At 42.0% G+C, this 24,108-nt stretch overlaps 1 protein-coding gene across 1 annotated transcript in view; it reads left to right on the top strand.

Moving 5' to 3' along the window:
* The first annotated feature begins 693 nt into the window (after nt 1-693).
* Nucleotides 694-24,108, top strand: part of LOC132992607 (pappalysin-1-like) — a 43,396-nt gene continuing 19,981 nt past the window's right edge. Inside the window, exons 1-11 of the mRNA XM_061062036.1 lie at nt 694-759; nt 1,575-1,685; nt 2,566-2,701; nt 2,848-3,061; nt 7,413-7,587; nt 16,058-16,241; nt 17,099-17,300; nt 17,418-17,622; nt 18,258-18,405; nt 18,645-18,760; nt 23,547-23,618. Of these exons, the coding sequence (XP_060918019.1) occupies nt 694-759; nt 1,575-1,685; nt 2,566-2,701; nt 2,848-3,061; nt 7,413-7,587; nt 16,058-16,241; nt 17,099-17,300; nt 17,418-17,622; nt 18,258-18,405; nt 18,645-18,760; nt 23,547-23,618 (1,629 nt within the window). The remainder of the gene's footprint in view (nt 760-1,574; nt 1,686-2,565; nt 2,702-2,847; nt 3,062-7,412; nt 7,588-16,057; nt 16,242-17,098; nt 17,301-17,417; nt 17,623-18,257; nt 18,406-18,644; nt 18,761-23,546; nt 23,619-24,108) is intronic.

Raw genomic sequence — 24,108 nt, 5'->3', positions numbered from 1 at the left:
TATATTACAAAAAGTAAAAAAAAAGTGCCAAATCATCTCTGCCTATATATATATATATATACTCCATGTGCAGGTGATTTACCAGAGTAGTAGGAAAATCAAGTGACAAATCAAGACGTTTTTAAACGTTGCCTTCCTTCCTGCTCAGCCTTCACTAAAGACTTCGGTCATATTTACTGAAATGTTGTCCAGAAAAGGACTCGAGTAAGTGTTTTTCCACCCAAATGTTCTTCGCTTATATACCATTCAACAAAACTCACACCTTTCCTCCATGGTATGACAAATCTGTACAGGTCGATGCATTAAGTGTACTGGCATATTTGCTCAGATCGATATTCTCCGGGTAATTTCTACTACAAGAAGGCATCAGATTCTTGAAACAACCTGCAAATGGTTGTCTCTCCAGGTGTTATGGAGATTGATGCAGGTGTAATGCAGTTTGCCTGTTACTAGACATACACATCTTAATACGCTTTAGAAGATTACTTACAAGACTATGCAACAGGTGAGTAAGGGGGGACAATCTGTAATGATGACTAAATGAGGTACATCTGTGTGACACAGGTGTCTAAGGTGTTTAGTTCAGGTGCTTCTTGAAAGCTTGAAAACTCTCTGAGGGTTTCTAGAGGGCAGGTGTGGTATGACAGAGTTTTTTTTTTTTTTTTAAACAGTATCTCTCTCACAGAGACTAGTATGGGTGAGTATCAGATACAGAGGAAAGAGGAGAGGAGGGACATGGTGCGTGTGATGCATACCAAGGTGATGGGTTTGTTGACAAGACACAAACAAACAAACAGCGCTGCACTGAATGGACGTCAGCTGCACGTCAGACCGAGCAGCAGACAAACAGCTGACAATTGTGGAAAACACAGGTCACAGCCTTTAAGGGCAAGGCAGTCACAAACTCAAAGCCTGTCAAGTAAAATACAAGTCGGTTCACTACGCAGCTAATGATCCGATTTACCTTCTCTTGCAGTATCTACAGGAATGCAATCTATTAATCTCCTCAACTTTTAATTCTGGTTTACAGTGATGAGAAAAAAATAAAAGAAACTTTGCAAGATTTTTAGAAGTGATTGACAACTGACAATTGAGAACATGTGCTAAAACTCATTAGCTGTCAAGTTGGTATAAGTTGTTAGTATTTTGGTCAAATTTATAACAATATCATCATAATAGCATGGTCCATCACTTTCTCCTAAGAAGGTTAAATAGAAAGGATTTAGTTTTGGCAGCGCAGCTTGTTTTAGGTAATAAGAAGGTCAAGTGGAAGCAAATGTGGCATATCATTTAAATCTTGTATCTTTTTTTTTTTTTAAGGAAAATGTACGCTACGGAGCCCCAGATGTTCAGCAGATGCACAAAATTACTTTTTTTTGCAATTAAATTTTTGTTTTACTTTGTGTGCAGATGTTATTATCTTGTTCACACAAGATCATTAAGTGTGCACAAGGCAATATGTCTACTTTTTGGGACTTCCGGGGCTCTATCCTATCTCTTTATATTATTGAATATATTTCTTGACATGTAACTCACAACAAGGATGCATCTTCTTTTTTCTCTCTTCTCCCTAGACGTGCCAGTCCAAGGTGTTCGATCTGTCAGACGGAGTGTCTCAGTACGCCTGGTTCCCCTGCCGCGAGGCCCATGAGTCGACCTGGGGATATCCTAACTATTGGCTAAAGGTAGGATCTATCTAGGGAGCGTTTTAGACTTTTCAGCAGTGTTCTGTCAACAAATTACCAAAGTTCGTTATTTGTTCTTGAAGCTCCAAGAGCTGATGTTCAGTGGGTAGAGTCGGTCGTCTCTCAACTGGAAGGTCGGGGGTTCGATCCCCGGCTCCTGCAGCTACATGTCCGATGTGTCCTTGGGCAAGACACTTAACCCTAACTTTCTCCCGCTGCTTCCTCATTCAGCGTATGAATGTGTATGAATGGGATTAGTTACTTCTGATGGTCACTTTACAAAGCAGCCTCTAACATCAGAGTGTGAATGTGTAGGTGTGACCGGTGGTGTCAAAAGTAGTCAAAAGACTAGAAAATCACTATATTTACCATTTACCCAAAGTTAATAACAAAATGTTACACTGTCAGTAGACTTTGGTGCAACTTCAGAGGGCGATGTGCACAAAAAAGAGGGTTGCTGGGATTGGGAGAGAAAGTTTTAAAAATGTATTCACTCTGCTGGTTCCTCTCTATCCATCTTACAGAAAGGAATGTTAGAGACCAGCTGTAGAGCCTGGCGGCCTCAGGCAGCTCAAGCTTGAAACCTATGCCTTATGCTTACTCGTAGTCTTAACACCAGGACTGTCTTTTCTCGTCCTCTGAGGACTGAAAGGCATCATGGCAGGAGGTGATGCTTCTGTGAAAATGTTGCCTTGGTTGTCTGTCATTGTTGCTTTTGTCTCGTGTTTTTTCGCTCTTATTTTATAGTAACTGCGTAAATTTAAAAAAAAAATTTGGTCAGGATGATAAATTGTAAACGAAGCCTGTTTCATTTGTAATGTACGTATCAAAAAGTGTTTTTTTGGAATCTTGTCAAAAAGGTGTTTTTTCCTTCCACCAGGCGCACTTTTCCCATCCCATGGTGGCAGCAGCGGTGATTATACATCTGGCAGCTGATGGGACCGGCTACATCGACCAGACTCAGTGCAACATCACCGTTCAGCTGGTTGACACCAAGGAGGGCATCCATAGTCTAGGTGACAACTGACTGTCATGTTTTTTTTAAATAAAAACTATTTGATTCACCTGAAGCATGATCCGTTCTACTTTCCCTTGCCCGCAGTACATTTTGTTGACTCTTTTTTTCTTTTATCTCCTCCAACCTTAACATTCCCCTCTACAGGTGAGTGGCGTCTCAGCTGCCGCACCAACCCTTTGGTGATCCCGGTGAGCCACGACCTGTCGGTGGCCTTCTACCACACCAAGGCCATCCTCGTCATGTTTGCCTCGCGCCTCGTGGCCATCTCCGGCGTGGGCCTGCGCTCCTTCCAGTCCTTCGACCCCATCACCATCAGCGGTTGCCAGAGCAATGAAATCTACAACCCCACAGGCCAGAGGTGAGGCCAAGTAACAGGGAACGGGAAGATTGGTGAACATGAGGCCTGCATGTGTTACACGGCTATCAAAAGCAAAGACATGCATATAAAATCCTGAAATGATCTACAGAAGAATGCTGCCACACACTGGCATGGAAACACACATTTTTGAAAGAAAGCTTGATTTAATATCACATTTAAAAAAAAAAATTATATTAGGACTGTTACTGAGTAAGTAAGTCTTTCCTTGTAGACTCGTGGTTGTACATTTTTTACCTTTTCAGTGTAGCGGGTGTAGGGCAGTTCCAGGGTTGAAAAAATGTGCTACATCACAGAAAAATACACAAATAAAAATCATTGTGCATGCATTTTAAAGTGCATTCAAAACTACAAAAAAAATACAGATGTTATCATTTATGATTCTAAACGTGTCTAAAAACCCAGAAAGACGACCCAAGATTATTAACTTAAAACACAGTATCTGCAACTTATTCACTTAGCTTTGGCCTGACTCGTTGCTGCTACCCAGCTAACTAGTGCGTAAAAATGGCGAGACGTTGTGGTAATATCTTTTAAAACATGGGCTAAACAGCCCCGTTTTCACAATTGCTTCACTTAAACCTTAGCTAATCTGGATACTTTATACTGAAAGAATAATCACAACACATTTAGTAAATCAAAGACAGCTACATGTCTACTGTGCTTGCTTTTAATGCTCAATCATCCAGGTCATTGTAAATCAAAATTTGATCCAACTGGACTTGCTTGAACATCTTGAAGCCTTTTTGGAAGAAGAGGGTGAAACGTCTTCAAGATCTTCAAATAAGTCCAGTTGCCTTTTGGGTCAAGTTTGGATTTTTTGTACACCATTGGAGTTTTATGTTACTCACACACAATAGAGACAAACTGCCCTTGAAAAACATGTCATACTACGCCACATGGATACGTTACCCACATGGCCACCTACCCTAAAGGGTCAAACTTGGCCTATAACACATTATAGTTGAAATGGTGCAGCTCCAGGCTAATTTACAGTTGTTTTCTATTTCTACTACTAAGAGGGCTCTGATCCACTGATATTTGGCTGACAAATCACAACGGAGGAAATATTCCTCTCCCAGAAAGACCAAACGTGCAATAACTGCGGTGTAGAGACGGCACAGAGAGGTTTCAGAAGTAGAATTAAAATCCTTAGGATGAAATCCAATATAGCGACAGAGATCCAACCTTTCATGCAACATGTGAAAAGTGTTTGTAGTTAAGGCTGATGATCTGAAAACATGTCCAGCAACTCTCAGGTGCCACCCTGACTAAGAGGCTAGAGATGCAAGGAGCTGTGTGTGTGTGTGTGTGTGTGTGTGTGTGTGTGTGTGTGTGTGTATTTATTCCAGTGCGAGGCAGAGGCATGCACTAATTAATGATGCCAACAAGCTGTTTAATGTCAGACGTCTGCCCAAAGCCACAGCTATAACAGTAAAAATGTTCGAGGGCCAACAAATATATTATCGCTGGAAATTTACAATTAAGCCGACCTGTTGCTGAGCTCCACACATTTGCAACAATAGAGCCGCTGCCCCCAGCACTAAATCTTGTTTACCACCTCAGTTTGTTTTGTGTGGAGTTCTGCTGAAGTGCACACTGAATACAAATATATATTTTTTTCCTTTCCAAAGTCCTGCCAAAACGGGCCTATTTTTCTTTTGTAATGCGTTTTTAAATAGTTGTTTTGCATTGTTTTTTTTGTTTTTTTTCTGCACTGCAGTGCTGCCCTTTTTCATTCCTGGCGAGTTAAGTCATCAAACAACCCGTCGATGAGGCTTCAAATATGCAAGCCGGGGTTTACGCAGCATTCCCCAGAGCATCTGAAAGATAAATAGACGGTCAGATTTAAAATTTTTTTAAAAAGGCGCTACAATGGTTGCTAAAGTAATTCCTCAAGGGGTTTTTTCCCACCAAAAAAAGAAAAACAATTAACACCCGCTGAGCTACAAATTCACATTTTTTTTCTGACACTCCGCATTGAATTTGAACGGCTTTAACATATGTTGTCGACTGCATCCCCACAAACATTGCTGAACCAGACCACACATGCCCAGGGAGTCCCAATTTACCAATTTGCACACCACTGTCATGCATGAGACCGTTCGTACTGATGATGCTCCCACAGTCCTTTCAACAAACAACACTGCACAACAGAATGGACGACTGGGGGGGTGGGGGGAGGGGGTCTGTGCCGGGAGATAGAGCTGTTTGTGGCTTTTGTTGTGTGCCAATAAGACATCCAAGAGCACCTAAATAGATTAAAACTGCTATGTATCTGTATCAGCCAGGAAATTGTTTTGTTACCACACACACACACACTATCACACACACACACACACACACACACACACACACACACACACACACTATCACACACACACACACACACACACACACACACACGGACACACTAGTTGCGTTTTCCAGTTCTTGCTGACTTTCTTTTTCTTTTCGTATTTCCTCGACTTGGTCTAGCTTTCTCTTTGAAATGATTGCTTCCTATGACATGTTATTTTATCTCCAGAAGCTTAACTTGCACACGCTCACAAGGTGAAAAAGACATTTTAGTATCACGATCGACCGTTTTTTTTTTTTTTTGTCCTTACAACATCAGTGGAGAATCCTGGCTCGACTCTCTTTGTCTTTTTATGTCTGTCATTCGTCTGTTTCTTCTCCGATTCATCATCTGCCTTTTGTCCTTAATACCCCACTCCCCAACTTTCTCCTCCTTTTTTTTTTTTTTTTTTTTTAACGTCACTCCGTCTTGACTTCCCGTCCTTTCCCACATCTCCTCTCTCCTTCCTCCCCTTCATAATATCATGTGTTTTCCCTTGGTGTCTTCTCATCCCTCACTTTCACGTCATCCTCCCTTCCCCTCCAACTGTTTGCCACATCCCTTCTCCGTTCCTAACTTCTCCCCTTTCTGTGCCTCCTGCTCCCGCTCTCCCTCTCTCATTCTCCTGGGCTTCTTGCAGCACATTTCCCGTAATACTTGTGCCTCCACAAAACACCACATCCCTTTTTCCCCGAGTTGTTAACAACAGGAGCTATTAACATGACTCAGTTTTATGTTCCATGCTTGTCTGCAAATGCATGCGCACGTATGTGTTCCCCCCTCTCTCGCTCTGTTTAGTTTTTCACACCTTTTTCCTAACTCCAATGTTCCTACTCATCACCTTTTCTTCTTCTGTCGTTCATCTCTACCTTTTGCCCTACTTTCTTTTCTATTGTACTGTGCTTCTCATTTGCAGGAGAGGAGTTTCCCAGGTAGTTAATTGTAATTTATGTCAGAAATTCCAGAGCTACTGTAGCACAAAAAAAAATCAAAAAAGACATTTTGTTCTAACCTAAAGCATCCACAGAGTTAGACTTAAAGGCTTCCTTAGTTTGTCCTCATAGAGCGAAGACATAAGACTCTGAGACTCCTATGCAATGTAAACTGTCTCTACCTGATTCTGTTTGCATCTTGTCAACATGATTGAGCGTGAAGATTTTGAAATACGACCTAATTTGATATTATTTGTCATTGACTACCTCTGAGCATTAGGTGGGGGGGGGAAAGAGTGTTTTGAATTTGAGGTACACGGGGCAAACATTAGACATTTGATCATCAATACTTTTGAGGGATCAAACTTGGAGAGAAAAAAAGAAAGCTTATGTATGCAACAGAAGCAGGAAAGAAGAAGAAGAAGATGAAAACAGAACAAATAGGGATTCCATTCTTGCAGGAGCAAGTTTAACAATGTTTCTCCAGACCTGTATTTTCTTACACCCCCCCCCCCCCCCCCTTTCTCTCTCCCCTCCTTCTCTGTTGGCTTCATAAGGGAACCCTATACTGTAAAATGTGGACTGTTGTAAAAAGGTGCCTTGGGCATCCGAGCATTCCAACACTATTAAATGCCTTCTCCATCAGGCTACCAACATGGAGCCGAGGCCAAACGCCACCGTTGTAGCTCGCACATAATATATCCTCCTCTCTCTTAATTCCCAAAGTACACAGACGCTGCTTTCATGCACATGGCAAACATGGCCGCCTTGTTTTTGTCTTCTCTCCATTTGGTTTATTGATTTGATATGTTAAGCAGGCATTGATTGATGGACGTGGTCGAGTCAATGCGTGGATGTTTTTGTTTGTGAGCAAAATCTGTGACTGCTTCCATGTTTGCACTGTTATTTTATACTCCAAATGTGTGTTGGTTGTAACTTCGAATGTGGTTTCTTTTTCTCCTCCTGTCTCCCCCTCTCTCTCTCTCTCTCTCTCTCTCTCTCTCTCTCACTTTCTTTAAACCAACAACCACCCACCCCCACACACATACACGCTCGCCGGTAGTTGTGTACATTATTCGTGCGAAGCCATTGACTGCCAGGAACCCTTAATCCGCAATGCAGAGCTCAAGTGCAGCAGCCCCGGCCGCCACTTCTACAACGGAGACCGCTGCACCATCTCCTGCAACTCCGGCTACGTCCTGCAAATCCACCAGGACGATGACATCATCAAGAGCCAGGTAAACACGCTGCTACACACATGTTGGGGGGGGGGGGGGGGGGGGGGGGGTGGAGAGAGAGAGAGCTGCACAAAGAAGCACATGGGTGCATTAATGTACACATGCAAACACTTAAGTGCAAAAGCATTTTCTGCAACATATGGGAACATGCGTGCAGGCATGAATTTGTGAATGCACACATGAACATGCATCGATGCAAACTCGAGCACACATATGGCCATAAAAAAAAGAGGAGTGCAAACACGCTTGCTTGCTTTCTTTCTTTCCGTCTGCTCTCCTCTCCTCTCCTCCTCTATCTCTGCGTTTATTTTGTCACCTGCAGAAACTAGGCTTGGCACGGCGAGCCTCCAGGGACGATGACATCATGAACATCCAGGTAGATGAGTGCTGCACTGAGGAGCGGAGACGCCCCAGTCTCCTCCTCTTGCTGGCTCGCTTCACATATACAAACACACGCACAAATATATATGTATATATATATATATATATACATGCACACGCACACACATTTTTCTGTACAAGCACAGACATAATAGTGTTTAGTCTCTTGCTGAGCACGCTGCACCATCACCTCAAACAGTCACTTTGTATCGCTACTCCGCCGGGACGATGACATCATCGCATAGTGTCTGCTCCCTCTCCCTCCCTCGCTCGCTCCATCCCTGCTCATTCTCGCACACATTGAAGCCTCTGTTAAAGGGCAGAGATTTTGCTAGCGCTCTCTCACACAGCAGCGCGCACACACTTAAACGCTCCCATGTAGATACCAACACACATACAGTAAAAAGCGCAGACAATCTCCACTGTATAAACAGGACACAGATGTGAACAGATACAGTAAACACACACACATGCGTACACACCACAAGTAAACAAATAAACAGGGTGGTTGACACTGCATCGTAAAGCCTTTTGGACGGGGGCCAAGCTGCTGTAAAGGCCCGTATAAAGGCTTTATCCTCCTCCACGGCTCTGTAAAGCAGTCTACAAGACAATCTATTAATGCTCCCTCAGAGAGTCGGGAGGTTCAGAGAACAAGGTAAATTTTGTTTTTTAATGTGCAGTTCAGTCTGGAACTGTATGTGTGGGGGTTTTGTGTGCGAGGCTTTATAGGAGTAACGGTTAAATCAGGAAAAAAAAGAAGGCAGAGGAAAGACTTTTACAGGCTCAAAGGAAGGGGAAATAATGACTTTTTTTTAAGCATCGTGGCCTGAACAGTTCTTTCTCTCACCTTTCATATGGATACTTTATAATGTTTCTGCACACATATTAAGTAAGTGTGTGTGTGCATGCACAGAATTGCATTTGCATCCACTTTTGATTATACCTACTTTATGTACAAACACTGTCAGAACGGTTTCTTCATTCAGCCTGCAAAGACCTCTAATTGCATTACGTTTTTGATTGACAGTGCTCTGTGCACAATGTGGCCATTCATCAATGTCAATTCATTTTGTGATAAATTATGCTTTTCAGAGAGGGACGGGCAGGAGGGTACGGAGGAAGTGGGGTGCAGGGGGGGTGGGGGGGGGGCAGGACAGAATAGAAAAGGTTTCGTCACAAACGATGATTGACAGTTCAAAGGTATTTAGAGGACCTGATATTTATGGTAAAAACTTTTTTTTGCACGCACGCACTCCAGTGAAAGGCATCAGGTCGGTTTTGTTGGTCGGATATCAAACGATCATTTTGCAGTTGCTTTAGTAAGGGTCGGTGAATGTCTGTGTGTGTCTGTGTGTGTGTGTGGGGGGAGGGGGGGGGAGCAAAGACATGCTGGTGAAAAATGAATTAGTTCATAGCTAGCTCTGGTACAGCTAAGTGGCTGTACACTGTCCCCGTCATGATAAACAAATGAATACACTTTGAAAGATAAAAACAATAATGCGTAAAATAATCCCTAACAGAATCAAACACTCTCCTTTACTCACCGTGTCGTCCATAGCAGGAGATTTCTTCTACTACTTGCCCTTGGTTATTGGTTTTAAGTAGACTCTTTTATCCTCAAAGAGTAAGCGGCACTGGGAAATGACTTCACCAGTTGCCCGTTCCCCCAGGAGCAGTACACGAGTCCTTCCCAAAAAAAGCCTTTGTAAGACGCATCGAAAGCAACAGGAACACAAAGACACCATTCATCTTTAAATGTTTGTTTGTTATTTTTGGCTAATCAATGTAGTATGCTAAATCCTAAAGCAGGCTTTGTTGGTAGTTTGTAACCCATCAGGGAACAGCACACTATGTTGTTTTTATGACTGCAGCAACCACATAGCTGGGACTGAATGAACTGTCGGACCGCAGGACAGAAATTGACAAAGAGGACACGAGAGATTTGAGAGAAACACATCCATTCAACATCAAAAGCGGTACAAAACGATCGTGTCAAGCGAGTTTAGGAAAATCGTCAAATGGCCGGTGATAAATCAATCTGCCCACAGTCAATGAGCACTCCTACCTCAAGTTTCCCCACACTGATGGGTTTATAGGTGAGAAGACTTATTTTCAAAGTAATCAAAAAAGTGACAAAATAAAATGGAAACAACTTCACCTTGCCTTAAACCCCTCAGTTAAAGTCTCTCTATTTAATTATCTCCTCCTCCTTTCTTCCAAACACGCACTCCAAAAGACACACACCTCAACTCTGCAGTGGGAGACACCACGTTCTTGTCTCCCTTCATTAGCCAATTACACTCTTGTTTGGGTGATGTCTAAGCTGTTCTGGGAACACCACCTTCTTAGATAACACTATCTTCAGAAACAATCTGTTTCCTTCACTTCTTTTACAAGTATATGTGTGTGTTTTATTGCCATCTGTGTTCCCTATCTTTCTCTCTCTCTTTAACCGTTCTCTCTCACTTTTTTATTTTCTGCTGACGTCTGCCGTTTGACGAAAAACAAATCCATCAAACCAACAATACCTGCCCAGTATAGGACTGCTCATCCACTGTCTTTAAATGACCTAAATACCCATCTTCAAAGTGCATTAGGGAATAATCACATTATTACAGTTGGACGTAGTTTCAGTGACATCACACATTGGTTCCTGAAGAGGCCATATTGGAAATGCTGAGTCAAGCTGATCAATCAAGGAACAGACAAAGCGATAGAATTGAGGCGGGTCTTTAGCCTCTTAGCAAACAGCTTTAATGCCTCTGTCTTTCAGTCAAATTAACCACGACCCCAATCCTGCAAATGTTTGCAAAACTCATCTTTAATGAAAGGAGATAAGTTATAAAAACATTAATCCCCCCATAGTGTCTTTACCAAAAGAGAAATTAGTTACAAGGATGTAAAACAGGATATGTGGACACTCGAGGAACTGCACTTTGTTTGCACTTCCGCATTTGTTTCATTTTTGAACACTGAAGGTTTTCGCTTGTAAGTAACTCCTGCTTCCATCATATCCAATCTAAACGACTTTATATGCACGTTTCATTGGCACCAAAAATGATCAGTGTGAAGAAGTTTTTTTTTGGCTAACATGCATCATTAAAGCTCCTGTGAGGAGTTTGTAGCAGGTTATAAAAACAACGGAAATCAATACCGATGTCTCTGCAAAAGAGACCATCATTGACAAGAGTGATTTTTTTCTATATTGCTAAAATATTGGCCTAAAAGTTCTTCCACGGGGGAGGTGTCAGGTGAATAAATAAACAGCATGTTGCTGAAACAACCGATTTTACACTTTCAACAGAAAGATTCACAATGGGGATTACATTTGACAGTTTAAAAAAGCAGGGGTCTCCCCAGAAAAAAAACCCCACTACCTACCCTTGTACAGGAAACCAAACAACAAAAGTGCCTCACAGGAGCTTTAAGTGAAATGAACAATATTGGAGTTTAGATGTGTTCTCAGGGTGCATTAATTTTCTCCCACTCCAAATCCATTTTGGTTTTCTTGAACTGGAAACACCTTTAACTCGTATCCTTCATCAGGGCCTGAGAGCTGCAGTTGATCCAGAGTTTCTGTATTGCAAGTCCTAATTGGTTTGAATGCAGAGAACAAAAAAAAAACAATGGTGATTAAAGTAGCTATGAGGAACTTTCATTTCATGTCATGGGAACAGCACTGAATTCAATCAATCAATCAACTTTTATTTGTATAGCGTCAACTCATAACAAGTGTTATCTCGAGACACTTTACAAGAAGCAGGTAAAAGACCTTACTCTTTGTCTGTTAACATTACAAAAGAGCAGGTAAAAGACCTTACTCATTATGTTACAAAAAGCAGGTAAAAGACCTTACTCTTTGTCTGTTAACATTACAAAAGAGCAGGTAAAAGACCTTACTTATTGCTATGTTACAAAGATCCGGCCTATCCATCATGAGCACTTTAGCAAAGCAGCAAAAGTTACAGTGGTAAGAAAAAACTGCCTCATTAAAAGGCAGAAATCTTCGGCCAGTTCCCCGGCTCATGACGAAACAGTCTTCACAGGCCTAGACTGCGCCGGGCTTGGAAAGGGATAGGGGGAGAGATGGGATAAGATGCAGGAAGAGGGATAGAGAGCAAGGGGGTGGGGGGAGGTAGACCGTCCGTCAGCAATCCGGTGGGGAGGGGAGGGGGTGTGGGGGGGTTGTTCTAGCAGGCCGCCAACCCACGATCCGGTGGGGAAGGGGTAGGGGTGGGGTGGGGGTTGTTCTGGAATTGTAAAGATCTGTTTCTGAACACCTTTTGAAAACTTACATCAAAGCCAGTTGTTTGGCAGTTTTCTTCCCGCTAACGTCCATGAACTAGACACAGCCTCGTCTTACAATCTATTTCATGAATAAAATAGAGACATTACATACATGCCTAGGAAGAAGAGAAGATATTATAGATCAGTTTTAAGTCCTTCCAAATCCGACAATTCTTTCCATCTGCCAACCAATGTTTGGCCCCTGAACTTTCACTATCCATATCCATGTGCTGCACTGAAGACTGATCCAACCTTCTGAATCCTTACATGCCCCCTAAGAAAGGCTTCCTGTTTCAGATGAATGCAAACTCTAAACGCTCTCCCTCAAAACCAGAAGGTCATCAAGATGGTTTGTAACTCCAGTTGGTTTGAGTTCCATTTTTGTCCAAGCAGTTGTTGTTATCTTTTATTTTAAGAAAAATCTCATCCCTCCCAGAATTTGATGTACTTGGAAGCGTGCAAGTTTATTATTCTGAGTAACTGTCTGATTCTCTGTAACACCCAGCCGCATGTTACTGTCCTGACCACATTCTCTCTTCTCAAATTATTTGAGTGACTGTCAACTTTTTATTTCCTTCTCTAACAGTAAGTCTGGATCTTCCAGGCAAATGAAACCTCTTTGCTTCTAAGTAAAGCTGCTTTTTCTTTTTCTCCTTCTCCAAAACTGTTTCATAAGGGCTTTTCCATGAGGACTAGACACACAAATTACACTTAAATCCACTGCCAAGTCATTCCATAATAACTCAATATGCAACTGTTTGTAACTCTTTACTTCTTTTTTTTTTTTAAATGACTTATGTGTTTGCGTTCCATCTGAACTAAGAAAAACCCTTTCTTTCAAGGAAGAGGTTGTCACTATGTTGCTTTGTTTGTCTTTTAGTATATCTGTCTTGAATTAGGCAGAGTGGCAAAAAAGAAGATTCTGGTAGAGACAAAGTCTCTGTGAATGCCTACACAATTACACATACTGATGATACAGAAAAAGGCACTGAATCCAAATGCATTCTGGGAAACATGCTTGATTAAATGCCAAAACAGCTCATGGTAGAATGTGCAATAGAAAATGTGTTTTTGCGCGGTGTTACAAGTTTTAGGATCAGCAATCTTGTACCGTCCAATGTTTTCACCAAGTTTATGGTCAACACATTAACACTAAGTAGATCCTTCCACATTTCTTCCATGCCTTGACTCCCCTAATATGATTGACTGATTCAACTGTACACCCACCTTTTTTTTTTTGTTGCAGCATGCACTCACATGTTATGCATATGTTACTTTGTTGGATTTCCAAATATGAAAGGAGCTTATTTATTTTGAGGGAACCTGATACTGTTATGCAGTATCATATAATGGGATCAAGATGAAAGATAGAAAAAAAAAAAAGGGACTACATGGGAACAGGGAGAAGGTTGTGAAGCAATAGATCCGTAATGCTAACTGAGTCCAGCTTGTGTGGCCTTAGAGTTTGGCCAATCATTAGAAAGATTTGTGTAATCAAAGTAAACCATAACAGGGATCGACTGTAATTCATGGTAAAAACACAGGTTTCGTCAAAATTATTGCGCTCCGGCAGCTTTGTTGTGAGATTTCTTGGCAAGCGCTATCGATTTTAGCATTCTTGTTAGGTTACATGGTGCTATTTAATGGATGAGGATGAAAACAGTTGAGGTTTTGGATGATGCAGTGGCTCCCCATTTTGGTCTCATCTCCGCAAATATCATACCACAGGCCAAATAATTTACAGGAAGCTAAAAGCTATTTCTAATAGGAAATAGGCCTTGGATCAGGACGTTTTCAGCTGGAAAAGTTGGGAACCAGAAATTGCCGTTTTCAAGTGTAATGTTTTGCAAACAGTACGGTTGCCATCGCCGTTTCCAGGAACTTGTATAGCAGCAAATACTGACTCTTTAATGGTAAATTCTCTGCACAATCTCCTCATCACTCTTGATCAGGAATGGTAACATATTGATATGTGTACAGGATGTATAAATATTGGCTTCAAACACACATATGCACACACAGACACATGCACACACAATTAATGAAAGACATGTGGCAAGTCTCCGTCAGACCTAAATCAGCCGTAGCTCCTTCAGCAGTTACCTGTGCGGCTGCTGTTTCTTATCAAGGGGGTTTTCCCTCAATGGTGAAAAAGGAAGGGATGTTAATCTATAAAAAAAAAACAAGGTTTTAGATTGTACTTTAGGTTTGTCTTTGTTTGTCACTGTACATTACCAGTGCCGAGTTGGACTCCAGCCATTCCGCTCGTTGCTTACAATTCTTCATGTTCTCTCCATGTGTGGATTTCCTCTGGGTTCTCCTGTTTCCTCCCACATTCCAACAACATGTAAGGGTCCAGTCACACAGGATGCACTATGTCCGTTTGAGGCAATTTGAGTACACTCACAGGCATTTTATCGCCTTCATTGCTTATTTGCTGAGTTTGTGCAACAGCCCCCCCCTGACTTAAACGACTTCTGCTCAGTTTGTTTCCAAACGAACTGCAAAAATGATCTCATTGTATTACCTGAATCTAGTTCTTATTTGATGTCAATGCCAAAAGAAAGTCAACATTTTAGTGATTAAGACCAAAGATATACTTGCTTCTAACTATGCCTACGCGTGTGCATGATGGCTGCTCCTTGTCTGCTGCATCTGTCTGCTGTTTTGCTTGTGCACATCCTCAATAATACACAGTTGTAAGATGCAGTATGATGATGTACTGTAGAGGCAGTGTAGAGCCAGAGGGGATGTGACAGAGACTGTGTCCGAATCCAAATCATTTCATAAGATTCATACTAAATATGACGTCACATAGCCTGTTGCCAAATCACAGTTTGCAATTTTGTGCATGTGAGAAAAAACCTGGATGTATAATAGATTCATCAGATTTTTTTAAAAGTATGATTAGGGAGCACACTGTTCATAATTAAACTGCCCCAAAATGCATTGCAGCTCTCAGACTATCCAATGGCGTAGCTACTTACGCTTACTATGGATATGTTTTTGGCTGTGGTGTGTGCGTAACTTCTGGGGTTCCTGGAGCCAGCCTCAAGCGGACACATTTGACGATCTGCAGGATTTTGCACTTCCGCATTGGCTTCATTTTTCAAGGCCGCAGGTTGCCGCCATGTCTGTAGTTTACATTCCGCACATCCTGTAGTTGCATAGTGTCTGAGCTAGAGGGGGTGCCCTTTAGAGGTATCCTCCAGTAACGCGCATAGTGCATAGCCAAGTGTGTGAACGATCACGTTTATGATGCAGCTGGTTGTGTTTGTCAATGCAAGGTTAAAAAGCAAGTCTATCTCAGGCCTAAAACCATTTCTTTGAAAGTAGGAAACAGATAAACACACAGAGGTTGGAAGATTCCCTCTGTGTGTGTGTGTGTGTGTGTGTGTGTGTTTCACAGAGGTTGTCACACCTACACCAAAGTCAATCTGTTTTGTGTTCGGGCTGATTGTGCAGTTGTTGGATATCAGTTGTCTGAGTGCCATGCATTGACCATGCAATCACTATCAGCAGTCACTTGAGCTGCTGGGTAGCCGATGAGGCTTACTGACATACAGGGAAAAAAACACTGATGGAGACTTGTTGGAGTTAGTGCTTAATTGCTGTAGTCTCTTACAGGGAGTCAAACACTTACAGGATATTTGAAGGTTATCAATCTATCCGTTATAATGCACCATTAATTCAATTGGTGCATTCATTTAATTCAAACATCAATTAATGCTCGTGTCGATGCATTCTCTTGCATCATGTCTCCATCTCACCTCTTTTGTTTTTTCTAATTACTTTTCAGTCGGACTCTTCAGTGACTATAACCTGTGCGAACGGGAAGTGGAACAAACAGGTGTCGTGTGAGCCGGTGGATTGTGGTCTGCCAGACAAATACCACGTCCATCCTGCAAATTTCAGCTTCCCCGAGGGCACCACCTACGGCAAGAAGAGCACCTTTCAGTGCAAAGAGCCGGCCCAGCTCGTAGGTGAGATGAAAAGCCGTGCACGGGTAACTGTTTTGTCTGGTTGACATCTTTAAGGTGCATAGCAGCAATGAAAAACTGGATACGTTTTATTGCAAAGACTTAAAGTTGATCTATTATGCTGATCCTCATTTTAAAACGTACATAAAGTGTTTCTATGCTGGATGGCCATTTGAAACATGGGTAAAGTTTCAGATCATGGGGTAAGTGTATGTTGTAGTAATCCCAGGATAAGTCTGCAGAGTGCGCTAAACGGCATGTTCTGCAATCACTTCCCTGATATGAAGTTATGAACAAAGAATTTCACGAGTCGGCTTAAAGACTCTAGGTAAGCTGTTGAAACAAAGGCTTCCGTAGGCTCTATTCTCCCAGCTGTGGAGAGCATCAGTCCCCTGGCAGCCCTGCAGCGTTCTCCCTGAAGAAGGCTTGGACTTAAAGCGACAGCAACTGAAATGAACTGCTTCAGGAAGAGGCTAAAATAGGATTTTCACAGACATGAGTTATAGATAAATAAGGACGTTTTTGACCTACTCTAAAGGTTTCACACACCGACAACATGTGAAAATTAGTACAATATAGGATTTTAAATGAGTCATATGAATATTACTCTAACAGTTATTTTAAACATTATTATTCACTCACATCGCATACAGATTAAAATGACTGAAATCTGGTATATAATGTTTTGAAAGTGATCTGATTCATATTCAGTCACTAAAACATCATCATAACTAGTTTTCCGTTGGTCATGGTCCAGTAAATTCGAAGGTCCTTATTTGTTCTCAGCTCTGATCATGTGCTTCTTATTTCAAACAGTGAACTGTCATTCTTCATCTGTCTCTGTCGTCTTTTCTCCCCAGGTACCAACAACACTCTCTACTGCCTTGAGGATGGTCTTTGGTCCTTTCCGGAGGCTCTTTGCGAGCTCCGCTGCCCAGCTCCGCCTCCTGTACCCAACGCCGTGCTGCAGACCAAGCGCTGCAACGAGACAGGCCTGAAAGTGGGCACGCTCTGCAAGTACAAGTGCAAGCCCGGCTACCATGTCACCAACAAACCTAAGAGGTAAATAAAGGAAGAGAACTTCAGTTTAAAGACTTTTGTTTGGTAACCTGTATTTGAACCTCACTAAAGCTGCACAACACCCACAAGTCTAAATCTTAATCGTCTTCCCCCCTTCAGGCGGGCATTTAAGCGCCAGTGCACCGAGGACGGCAGCTGGCTCGAGGGGGCTTGTGAGCCGGTGACTTGTGATCCCCCGCCTCCCATCTTCCACGGCTCCTACCACTGCACCGACGGCTTCCGCTTTGACAGCGTCTGCAGACTCAACTGCTCTGACCCTGCTGGTAATACTGCTATCGCCGCCACAGGAGGCTCTGCCCATACGGTGAGGCTGCTGCACCCTCCATGCAAGCAGGTCTGTCCATCTCTTTCCTGTCTTTCTTATTCTTGCTTTACCTATGTGTTTGTCTTTCTTTATGTCACGTGTGTAAAAAAAAAAAAAAAAAAAAGTAGAGATTCTCTCTTCTTCTCTCTCTTTGCATCCTTAATGTTTAGCTCAGGAGGAAGTGAATAATCACTTTATAAACCTTTACAGATACTTTGTTTTTGTTGGATTATTGTACATATACAATACATGTTTTCCCAGATGCACTCACTATCGGGACATCGTTTATCTGGTGCTTCTTACACTTTCTCCCCCCGTCTGAAGGCGCATCTCTCCCCGGCCGTCTCTCTCCCTGTCTCCCTTAGCCCTACTCAATTTGACGCCATGCTAATTAGATTGCTATTGATTTCCAGAATAGTCCTGCTACCACAGACTTCTGAAATGTATACACCTCTTAATCCGTTCTGCCTCTCAGGCGTTGTGGCTTGGATGCCTGATAAAAATTGGATTGTATTACCCCATCACCACCCACCCCCCTTTTGCCATCTCAATGTCCTTGGGCCTGCTTAGTGTTTCGCGTGTCACTGTGTGTGTATAATTTTTTTTTTTGTCTGTCAATATCTTTGTGTTTTCAGGCGGCGGGGTCCAACGTGATCCGCTGTAGGAAAGATGGAAACTGGACAGGGTCATTCCGCCTGTGCGCGCACAGCAAAGGCCAATGTTCTTTACCTCAAAACCTCCATTATAGCCTTCAGTACTCCTGCAGAAGAGGACACGGCATAGGTCTGTACTACAAAACAAAATAATGTTATCTACTGACATTTCTGGGGTTTTTTTCATGATGATGTCATCTTTTATTTTGTGGCTATCTCAAAGCTTTTGTAAAGTCTTTATTTTCCCACGTCATTCATTCCTTTTTTGCTTTGCACTGTTTATGATCTTTTTTCTTGATCTTTTCCTGGGTGCACACTTTGATCGGCGTCCCCTTTCCTGTTTTTCCTCTGTTCTCCCGACAAACACAGGCGAGGAGTGCGAGCTGACCTGCAGAGAGAGCAACAACGACGTGGTGATCCTCCCCAGCAACATGACAGTAGAGCGGGTTCTAAAAGAGCACTGGAGGAACCCTCACAAAGTCAAAGTGAGTTTTTTTTCCTTCATCTCCATGCCCTGCTTTCAACTCTCAGAGCTGTACTTCGCAAAGTTCTGTGATCCACGACTCTCCGGCAAGGAATTTCACGTACGCTGTCAACACCCCGGCTCCATCGCCCACAATCCAAAATGCCAGCATGTGTCTGTGTTTTGCGCCTGATGCCATGCAAATGTTTGTCTTGGACACATGGCAACCCTTTGAACGTTTTGAGTTCTAGTTTTTGATTGTAAGTGTAAAAAACACGCTGCTGCCCTCTTACACCCGCTGTCCTCAACATGACAGTTCATGTACTTTCTTCGGGAAATAAATCAAAGCTGCAGGACATGTACTGGAATGAAGAGTGGACAAACAAGTAGATGTGCCATCTGTGGCTCCTTTTTCCGCATGTCATTCCCCACTCTCTCTCTCTCTCTCTCTCTCTCTCTCCCTCCGATTTCAGATTCTATCCCCTCTCCTGTCTCTCAAAGGCATAAAAGGGCCAAAAAAAATCATCTTAAACAAATGTGATCAGCTATGCCAATGCCCACCAAACCTTGACAAATGGTCTAAAGGTGATTACCTGTTTTTGAACCAAATGTTCTAATAGTTCTGAACTTGTATTTGCTTAATAAAGCCACACAAAGGCTATAACCAAAAATTACACACGGTGAAAAAAACTAAATGAAAACAAACATTCAAAGTTCATGGGGAAGAAGAAGAAGAAGAAGTTAGAAGAAGAAGCCTTACCAAGAGGGACAGATGGTCTAGCGGTCATGTCGCGCCCCATATACAAAGGATATGGTCCTCCAAGCAGGCGGCACTGGTTCAGGTCCGACCTCTTCGGCATTTAATTCTTCACTCTCTCTCCCTGGTTTCCTACTTTACCCACTGTCCAACAAAAAAGGCATAAAGCCCACAAAAAAATAAATCTTTATGAACGGCTATCATCAGTAATCGTGCTTATTAAACCTATGACGTCACTGGTTAATGACCTCATTTGATTTAGGTACACCTCACAGCTGACTACTGATTAAGTACCGTTGGCTTAGATTGGCAGATAGCAAAACACAAAGGTCAGAGGTTATGGCAAGGGAGGTCATTAAACGCAGAACTGTACAACTTGTGCCTTTGGGAGTAACCCCCACCCCTACACAAACCTGATGGTGTCATTTGGGATTTTTATTAGTTGAGGGTGGGGGGGATAAGAGATGGGGGTTGGGATATAGTGTGTAAGTGTGTGTGTAGTCCACACAGTGTACCAGACTACACCTACTCCTCTAATTTTACTCTGCCCACTTAACCTGATTAATGTCAATGATGTGCAATTTGTTTTAAGTGTTTGTGTCAGCTTAATGCCCTCTGCGAGCCCAGGCTGTAGAGTCGGGTAAAAGATCCTGCTAAATAGCATCAAGTTTTGTAACTAGAGAAAGAGAGAAAAGAAGCCACGGCCGAGTAAAAGAACACAATGTGTTTCTCGCTGTATTTTTTTTCCTACTACTCCTTTTGTTTTTGTTTCAGAGTCACACTGAGTCAGCAGCTTTTTGTGGTGGATGTCGGGAGAGAGGGGTGTCTTGGGCCACGTGGACATGAAATGATCTGTTTTTCATGGATTTGTGTAACTGATATCATTTGTGCTCGGTGGTAATTTGAAACCAGGGGCTATGCTGTTGAGGGCAGTGGATAGCATAAGAGAAGTCGGAGAGGTGAGGGTGAAGGGGTGAGGGGCTTCTATGGGGCGAGTTTTTCAGACATGCAACAGAGGAGTTTCTACTTGTTGTTTAATCTGTGCCATGTTTTATCCTGGGCTACAATCTCTCAATTTACATCTCGATAGGCCTATAGTTTAACACCAGTGTTCTTTTATAGGCTACTTAATTCAAAGTAATCTTAATTGACACATGGGAACACAATCAAGCAATCACAAGAGTGATGACAAACATTCCAGTTCACCATCATTTTCATCTGAGAATGAAATTTTGTTAACAGAGAAAAACTAAAGACAGTGACAATTCAGAGAGCATCAGGTCATTGTCAAAGTAAAACAACAGATATGGTTACTTTTAGGCATAGACAAGTGTCAAAACAGCTAAGGTTAGCCTTTAACCATCTCCTCACACACATAACCATTAGCTAGCTAACTTTACTGTTAGCTAGGAGAACCTTTCCCAGGGTATGATAGAACATATCAACCAGTAAATTCAGTTGCTTAAATGTAATGCTAGCTGTTGATTAACAATATAACAAATGTCTGTTTGATTTTCTAGCAAGCCAACTTCTAGATTACATTTCTGTTTGCTAGCTAAGAGTTAGCTTAGAATAATGGCATTTCTAGTGTTATGGTTTAACACTATCTGTTTGTCATGTTAGCTAAGTAGTGGTTGAATGCTAACATAAGCTGTTGTTTAATGGTACCCAAACGGGCATAAAATGTGTTCTTCTGAATCTTTTAATAGGACTTGATATCCCTCTGATCTTTCACTATCGCTGTACAACTTTATAACAGCACTCAATCTTCAAGCCCTGAGCATGGTGTCAGAGGAAATGGCCACTGTGTGACGACGGTGAATTATACGCCTTTGTAGTCTGCCTTGAAATGTTGCCCATTCAAATCTAGACGCAGAAAAGAGATTAAGAACAAACGCATTAGCAGACACCTATTCCTAAATACACATAAAATACAAAGGCATGCACAGAATGTAAAAAATACTACTGAGAAACTCGGATAGGAAGAAGTTGTATTTGAAAAAGAAATTAATCATGACTATGTTGTAGTACGAGTAAGGAGGAGTAGACATGTCAGCATACTTCTAAACTCCCCTGTTGGATGGGATGCTTCGTTCAGTATTTCAAAGGGAATTCATGTCCACTAAAGTACTTTCTAGTTCTACTTTGCTGAGTTTGAAGTAATTGTTTCCCACCTTAAGTGATGTTGATTTATTGCCTTTAAACCAGTTGTATTTTGGTTCTTAGTGTGACCCACTTAGAATTCTCTCCTGCTCCCCTACCTCCACCTACTCTTCTTCTCTTTCCTGTCCCTCTATCTCTAACGATCCTGTGCCCCAAGCACCCTCCTCCCCCCTTTATCAGCAAAATTACCCTGTCGGGCTTGCTGCAGAATTAGTCATTTTCTACATGACATGACCTCGTCTGTGGTGGCGCTGAGATAGGGATCTATTTTTATGTGGTATCAGCGCCCCAGGGAGGCTTGAGAGGGTGAGGATCCTATACGTAGTGAGGGGTGAGGCCAGGCCACAATCATGGATTATCATGATTTACGGTCTTGCTGAAAGAGGAAAAAAAGAATGAGAGAGAGAGAGAGGGGTAGAGAAGGAGTTTCTGGATGACATCATCATAGCAGCGCATGGGGGGGAAAAAGAGAATATTTGCAAAAAGTTTCACATATAAGACAAAATGTGCATAGTCTTCCATCATATTGGGACTTAGGATCATAGCCCTCACTCTTTAAACACAGAAAGACGTCTCTGAAAGCAGCTCTACAGTACTTAATGTGTCCCAATACAAGTCTGTTTTATTATGTTTTAAGAAAGGTCAATAAAGTGCACAGGGACCTCACATTTCTAACCTGTAAAAAACAGAAATCAAATGTGTTAAAAAGCACCTTTTCAATCTTACAAGCTGATAAAGCTGATTCAAAATCACAATGCTTTGAAAAATATCTTTTATTTTTCAGTTTGACCATCATGAATTCCTTAAAACAGTAAATTCCAGTAAACAGTATGTTAAGCTGAAGCTTTTTAATTAAAGGAAATTCGCCAGATTGAGATTATACCAAGTTGAACAGGTCTGCCATAGTATAGATCAGTCGCTCCCACAGCTCTCCGTCGTCCTCTGACGCCATGTTGTTCTTTCTCTCCACCTCCAACCCCCCCATCTTTGTGTTTTTGCATTGATTTGCTGACAGCACTGAAATGAAAAATACCTTAGTTTGCAGCAACGAAAGAAATGCATGTCAACTTTTGGAGATATTTGGGCACAGGGGGTCCAAGAAATGGACCATCTAAGGTCAGCTTGTCCTTGGCTTCGGATGGCACTTTTAATCACGCTCACTACTATCCCAGTCTGCAGTAAAGAAAACCCTTCCCCACCTGCTGACTCAAGTGACTCTTTTATACAACAGCCTCTATTCCTAACCAACAGTATAGGCCACGCTACCCATCCAGAGTCAAGTGAACTTATGCAATCTCATGTACTAACATTATACAGGAATGCATCTGTGCAGGTTAACATTCTCTGCACAGTGCTGCCCAGCTGCCTTGAGAAAAAATGTTTCCTGTTACATTACAACGAAGGGCACGGTGGGAGAACAGGATGGGATTCCACACATTCTGCAAAGATATTTGAGAACATGCTGCCCTTTACCTCTATGTCTCTTGATCATTCTCTCTCTCTCTCTTGCACTCCTGAGGCTAGGACTTTGCAGGGGGGGGAAATGCAATTTTTATCAAGTTATATCTGGTCAAAACTAACTTGTTCAGCTTTGTTCTGAAGGGGGAAAAGGTCAGGGTTATTCAAAAAAGGATTTGCACTGAAAGCCTCCATGTGTAGAACATGAGCCGTATGATAACTCCTTTGTTTCACTGTATTAGGTATGTGTATTTGTCTTTTTTGTGGCTAGAAAATGCCAAGTGTCTTTAGTCACAGTAAGAGTTATGTTTACTTGAATGCAGGTGAAAGAGATCACAGTCAATTGCTGCACATTCTGAACAAACAAAACCCCAAACAACTCCACCAGAACTCATGTTAACTTAACTACACTTTTTGTCCTGTCTTTCAGAATATAGTCTGTACAATGGGACTGAAATGGTATCCACACCCAGAATTGCTCCACTGCATCAAAGGATGTGAGGTAAGATCGCCAACTGACTTTTGGCTGATTGTATTTGTGGAGGTATAGTCTCATAAATCATGCCCAGACTGTATTCCTTTAATCATTGCACCTTCCTTCATCTCAAACCAAACTTTATCTGAAATTTGCCTGTTGAATTGAAAAATGTTCACAGTTATAAGTTTAGACACTGGTACAGTACATGTTAATACAAGAGCATGGTCCACATTAATGGTCATAAAATGTTACATACAAGCATAATATTTGAATGCTCAAACAGAAATAACCAGCTTCCCAAACTGAATCCACCCAAAGAAGAACCTCAGACTTAATAAACTCCAAATGTAGTTTCATAATATTCTATTTGCTGTGTTTGGCAAACAGAGTTAAACAGACAATGGATAAGCAGATGCTGGGCAAGTCAATATGACCTGCACTGTAGGTGAAGAATAAATCTTGTCAGAATATTTTGATTTATTGGTCTAAACAGACTTCCAGGTAGGGCTGAGAT

Source organism: Labrus mixtus, chromosome 17 (genome assembly GCF_963584025.1).
Source record: "Labrus mixtus chromosome 17, fLabMix1.1, whole genome shotgun sequence".
In the NCBI taxonomy this organism is placed as follows: Eukaryota; Metazoa; Chordata; class Actinopteri; order Labriformes; family Labridae; genus Labrus; species Labrus mixtus.
The sequence above is the reverse complement of the archived record's forward strand: the minus strand, read 5'-3'. Positions and strand labels throughout refer to the sequence as shown.